The sequence below is a fragment of the Salmo trutta genome, chromosome 25, assembly GCF_901001165.1.
Source record: "Salmo trutta chromosome 25, fSalTru1.1, whole genome shotgun sequence".
Taxonomy (NCBI): domain Eukaryota; kingdom Metazoa; phylum Chordata; class Actinopteri; order Salmoniformes; family Salmonidae; genus Salmo; species Salmo trutta.
In genome coordinates this window covers 11,935,732-11,941,923 of record NC_042981.1, presented here as the reverse complement: position 1 = coordinate 11,941,923, position 6,192 = coordinate 11,935,732, and the positions used below count along the sequence as shown (strand labels likewise).

At 42.4% G+C, this 6,192-nt stretch overlaps 1 protein-coding gene across 1 annotated transcript; it reads right to left on the bottom strand.

Moving 5' to 3' along the window:
• Positions 1-203: 203 nt before the first annotated feature.
• On the bottom strand, positions 204-4,846 carry LOC115162025 (mRNA decay activator protein ZFP36L1-like). Its single transcript, XM_029712943.1, has 2 exons — positions 4,644-4,846; positions 204-3,074 (listed from the first exon to the last, which is right to left on the bottom strand). Exons 1-2 carry the CDS (start codon positions 4,695-4,697, stop codon positions 1,941-1,943), a joined length of 1,188 nt encoding a protein of 395 aa, XP_029568803.1. The 5' UTR covers positions 4,698-4,846; the 3' UTR covers positions 204-1,940.
• Positions 4,847-6,192: the final 1,346 nt, after the last annotated feature.

Sequence of the window (6,192 nt, the reverse complement as noted above, 5' to 3'; positions counted from 1 at the left end):
GGTTATGGAACACGCTGCAACAGGAATGGCTTTGTTAAGTTGCAGTTTTCCCTTCAACAAATAGTCTGACATTGTATCAAAGTCTACCGTTGTAAATATGTAATGCTTGACTAGGCCTGACAGAAAAGACAACCACTCCTCAGGAAACCCTCCAGTCACGTCTCAGTTCACTAGCGGGCGGATGAAGAAAAAAAGAAAAACAATTGTTTCAAAAATACAGGGTTTATTGGTTTTAACTGCAATCAAGTTACAAAAAGAAATCCGTTTTTAATATAAACTCAGAAATGACTAGTGAAAAACCATGGCTGGAAAAATACATTCAACTTTCAATAATCCTATTTAACCTCGTTCAAAACTTCAAGGAAACATGGAACAAGGAATTTAAAAACAATTTCACCATCATCTTCCATCGTTTAATAGAAAAGGCCTTAGTTAGCTACCTGGAATGTATTCAAAAGTAGGCACTTTAACAGCTGGGGCCGTGCAAGTGCAGAAAAACAAGAACCTCTCCTCAACCCATTTGGACACAGCTTTTGCTTGTAATAAAAGGGAGTCTTTTTCCTCTAAATCCCTGGTTACTTGTATTACATTAACTGAGACCTTCACATAACTTTAAACCCAAAACTTCATACACTGAATCGGGATGTCCAAGTGAACATGGTGATACACATCACGTGTTAGACCTCTTAGTTTTAGATAGGAGTCATATTTATGAAATAATCCAGTTTGGTCCACATATGGTACCAAGTTGGCCTAATCTCAAAGAATACAACAGCAAAAGGTAATAACATGAAAGTACTGTTACTGTCAGAGAAAACATAAAAGAGAGGACAGGACAGCTCTGGAATGAGAATGCGGCAATTATTTTTACTAGAATTGCAGTCCAATAACAGAGAGAAAAAAAACAAAGTATACAAATAAATAACTTTTTTTCTGCATTTTTTGTTTTAAATTAAGTTTCATTTTGACAATGTGTAGTTGCAAACAAAAGTCATTGTAATACAATATATTAAACTGTGAAAAAAGAAATTGACAAAATGTCTTCACAATCTTTAGATTAATACAGAAGATCATAATTTAACATAAAGAAAATATATTCTATTGTTCATTATCCAGATAAATACAAAATTAACAAAAAAATGCATATGATCACCAATAAATATGTTTCGATAAGTTAAATATGCAGTGATAAGCAAAAACTGTTTGGAAAGTTTTCAAACAAATAATCCTAATAACAATAAAAAGAATCAAGACCTAGAGAAAGAAGCAGAGAGATGTCATAACATCAGACTACTCCTCAAAGGCAGATTCTGATTCTAAGGGGAAGAGGAAAACTAGGATAGCTTAGAGATCCCATCTCAAGTTGCAGGAAGTATAGAAGAACTGCACCATGGGAATGCTGGAATTCACCGCTGCCTGTGGAACGGCACAGAGGGAGGTGGGGTGGAGAGGGAGGGACAAAAATAATAATACAAACAGTCTTAAAGGTTTAATAACCAGTTAGACATTAAAGACATCCCTCATCCTTCCTTTCCAGAAACACAACTGCCAGTGACCAACAACAGGATGGGGTGGTTTGTGGTGCAATGATACACTTGCACTGCTACACGTTCAAGAACAAAATCACAGGTGGCACCTGGCAAAACAACAAAAGTATAACATTCTCATTGTTCATTCGTTTGCTCTCGCGTTTTGACTGAAGACATGGTCTATGAAGGGAGGGGAGTTAGGAGGCAGGTAACAGCAGGGAAGACATTTCTGGGGTGATTTGAAAACAAGTCACTGTATCCTTATTCTAACTAGGAACTAAATGTATATTGTTTTGTGGAGGACAGGGGTAGGTTGTCGAGGGGACAGGGGAGTGCCATTTCCCATTCATTATATCTTTCTGTCCTTTTTTTCAAGGGCAGCGTGGATAAGATACATTAAATAGCTGTCGTCTAGTCGTCAGAGACAGAGAGGCGGCTGAAGATTGGGAGGCGTCTGTTGGCATCCAGGCTGGGGGATTCTGACCCACTGAGACTGCCCCCCGAGCTGCTCTGGTACCCCTCCTGATCCGACAGAGAGTCCTGGGGCGGACTGGACGGAGATGCAAAAATCTGGGTGGGGGACTCCGACATGGGCCTGAAGAAGTAGGGGGTGTTGTTCTGGGACGGGGGTGCAGGGGCTTTGGGATCAGTCCCTACGAGGCCTCCGGATCCAAGGCTGGGGCCGAACAGATTGGCCAGCTCCTGGCTGGAGTACGTGAAGAGGTTGGAGCTCGGCCACTCAGGCATCTCGTCCGGGGAGAACATAGGTGGAGGGGTGACAGAGGTGGGGCTGTCCCCTCCTCTCAGACCCCCAGAGCTGGGGAACCCCGCAAAGCTGTAGCTGTGCTGCAGACGAGGACGCTCTAGCTTATTGGAGGAGAGAGGAGAGTAGGATGAGCAGGAGGGGGAGGGAGGGGGTCCACGGCGCTCCTCTGCGTTGTGGATAAAGTGACAGCGAGGACCGTAGGGGCAGAATCCGATGGTGTGGAACGTGCGACACAGCTCGGTTTTGTATTTAGGGTGGCGGCTGAGAGAACGCAGCTCGTGGAAGCCATGGGCGAACTGACACTTGTCACCGTACTTACAGGCTCCGTTCTCCTCAAACGGCCGGCACAGCTCCGTCTTGTAGCGACTGGAGTTGACCTGGCTCTGGGCTCCTAGGCTGGTAGGACTAGCAGGCCCCAGGCACTGGTGTAGGAGCCTCTCACCCGTCTCGGAGAAAGAGCGGTCCCTCATGCGATTCTCCTTGTTGCTGCTACCACTTCCAATAAACCCTGAGGTGATGGAGCAGGAGGAGTGGTCTATGGTCTTCAGGCTGTTAAGGAACTGGTTCTGGTTGAACTTGGAGCTGGGGTTATGGTTGGGGAGGGTGACAGAGTGGCGTCTCTTGTATACTGACAGCCCGCAGCCCAGTGAGGGGGTCCCCACAGCCTTCCTGTCCAGCAGGGCTCCAGTGGGGTTGGTGATAGACATGGGGATGTTGGTGGAGATCGGATGATGGGGGGTGCTCAGGAAGTTGTTGTTGTAATTCAGCATCTTGTCATTCTGGAAAATTACACATTTGGTATATTAAGTCTACATTCAATACAAAATAATAAGTCGTTTAACAATTCACGTTAGTCAATAAAGAAATTTTATCCTACAAAATAAGATCATGGACACTGAAATGGCTTTGATTTCATAAAGGGAGGGAAAACGTCTACAAGAAATCCCTGAATGACTACTGTTGATGTTCGTTTTGCTTTAAATCCTCGGGTGATGCAGGCCTATAGAACAGAATTAAACAGCCTTTTCACACCACTTCGATACAAAGTGACTTTCGTAACCGGTAAGAGGGCAGTTTTGCCAACCTACGTTAATTATCCTAAACGGCTACGAAAAAGTAACTTCGGTATCGAAGTGGCGTAAAAACAGTGTTTCCCTCGAACAGAACAGCTGGTTTGGCAAGTTGCCCTACAAAGGGATGTGCGCCTGAGCAGTAAGTGGAGCAAAAGGAAGGAGCGCATGAGAGCTGCGAGTCTGGTTACAAAGAAGCTGCTGCATCTCGGAATTTCAAATGAATATGCGAAATGAAAACGTAGTTTGAGGGCACTCAACGGGAAGGCATAACATTAGTAGGATAGTAAGGACGTTCTCTAAAAAAAATAACATTTACAATCAATAATATAGATGTTGATGGCTGGGTAAGAGACGAAAGATTAAAACGCGTGTGTTGCCTCTTACACAAGGTTAATTAAGATAAAGTTAACGTTATGTAGACCTTTTATGCGCAAAGACCAACTAAATATATTTAACTTCAAACGGAAAGTTCAGAAGTTGCTAAAAACAAATCATAACATTTAAATTAAATACAGTAGCTGTCTACAATAATCAATGCATTTAATTCATACAATATATCTAGATATATTGAAAGGCGAAGAAAAATCTAATCTAAGTGGCATTTCAATAAAATGGATCAAATGACTGCACATCTGAAGTGAATCAGAATCATTAGCTAGGGGTTTCAAAATGTTAACTAGCTAACGTTAGTTTCAGGAACGAGCCTTATTGAACCAATGCAACATCATGGCAAATAGACATCTGATTCATGTAGCTAGTTAGCGAACGATTCCAGCATTTAACTTATCCAATGTATCCAACTGCACAATACGTTGCAATCATTAGTGCCAACTGTTGCCATTGAATTAAATAATGAATTGCAAACCCTCGTGGGTAACACTTTACTGTAGTGCAAAAGTAGCAGCAGACTAGCAATTTATCCATTAAGAGTCTGACTCACTCTTAATGGATATTAGCAATCAAACGAGGAAACGAACGATAGTGAACCAAGTAAAAATCACAACACGAGACAGCATGCATCCGACCCTAACGAAGTTTGCACTGCACGCCATGCAACTCACTGTCGGGCAAGCGTCCATAACTAGGCAGTTAAAGATAAAGTTCGAGTTATGATCATATCAAACCAATGTTACTGCATCACTTTTAGAATATTAATCACAACAAAAGCGCACACAATGACAAATGAACCAGCCGCAAACTGGCCTAGTGAAATGTCTAATAGCACTAGTGACGTGCCTCCGACCGCTAGCTACGTTGAGTAGACAACTTCTGTACCTTGTTCATTACTTCGCTGAAGTCGTAGAAAGGCGAAACCACTGCGGTGGTCATCTTGGCTGCGTAGAAAAGACAATCTAAAAGTAGGAAAAAAAAATAATATATATATTTTTTTGGGATTGAAGTTCCAGCCTATGGTGATTTGTAAAGTTATTTCGGCCTACCTAATAGCTCACCCCTCTGCAGTGCACCAGCCCAGGTCGTTTGCTTTATAATCGCCTGCAGGAGGAGCTTGTAGTGAGGGGCGTTTCTTAGATCGACTCGTTTTTGAGGGGACAAGAAACTTACACCAGAACTTGGCAAACATTCTCGCAGGGCACATTCACAATGTTGCATTGATTTTTGCATGGCTGAGGCACCCAACCGTAAATAGGATCTACACTAAAGAAACACAAAGAACAAGGTTAATAGAGCATAGCATTATTTTATCCAAGTTTTAAAAACTTGGATAATGCATTATTCTTTTCACTCTCATGTATTTCAGTCAGCGGAATGACGAAACAATTAAATATTGGGAATCACCCAGGTTGGCACAATGCCAACTAAACAGTGTTCTATGCCAAAATACAGATTTGCACTTCCAGAAACACTCGTGACTGATCCAATGTAAGTGTTAGTCATCAGCCTAAACCCTTCATTGCATCAGGTAACCTTGGTCTGGCAACGGCAGGCTAGGCTTACTGACTATTCTTTGTTCAAAGGTACTGTAATGTAGTAAACCTAGCAGCCTACTTTTCCCATGTTTTTAAATCATAATAAACCATATACATGTCCTTCCTTATAGGCCTACTTTATTGCAATGTGTGGGTGACGCAACTTCACAGTCTTAGGCAGACAGTCTTTAATTGTTTATGCTCTCTCTCTCTCTCTCTCTCTCTCTCTCTCTCTCTCTCTCTCTCTCCCTACATAATACCCTCAGGCTCCCTTCTGCTCTCACCCCCACCACGCACGCACACACACACACACACACACTGTCATTAATTGACTCTTAATTGTAGGCTTTCACTGTGAGGGGACTTTCCAATTCTGTTCATGCAGTTTAACCCTCACCTACCTTGCTCAACAATACACATTTTTTTTCTTTTTTTACATTTAACCTTTATTTAACTAGGCAGCACAGCACAGCACAGCACAGCACAGCACAGCACAGCACAGCACAGCACAGCACAGCACAGCACAGCACAGCACAGCACAGCACACATGTAAATCAGCCTGCAGCCTTGGCTCAGTTTACAATGAAATCCTCCTCTGTTACTTGAAATGCACTGACTGCTCCCTGATGATTGAACTGGACGTTTCATTGGAAGTTGTAGCATGGGGAAACATACACACTGTTCTAACTTCTATTCAGTGCAGATTTAGTGTTTAAGATCTTTATTTGCACCATAGATGTAGGCTACATATACACTATATATACAAAAGTATGTGGACACCCCTTCAAATGAGTGAATTCGTCTTTTTCAGCCACATTCGTTGGCCAGGGACTTTAATGCAGGGAAACTTAAATCAGTTTTACCTAATTTCTATCAGCGTGTTAAATGTGCAACCA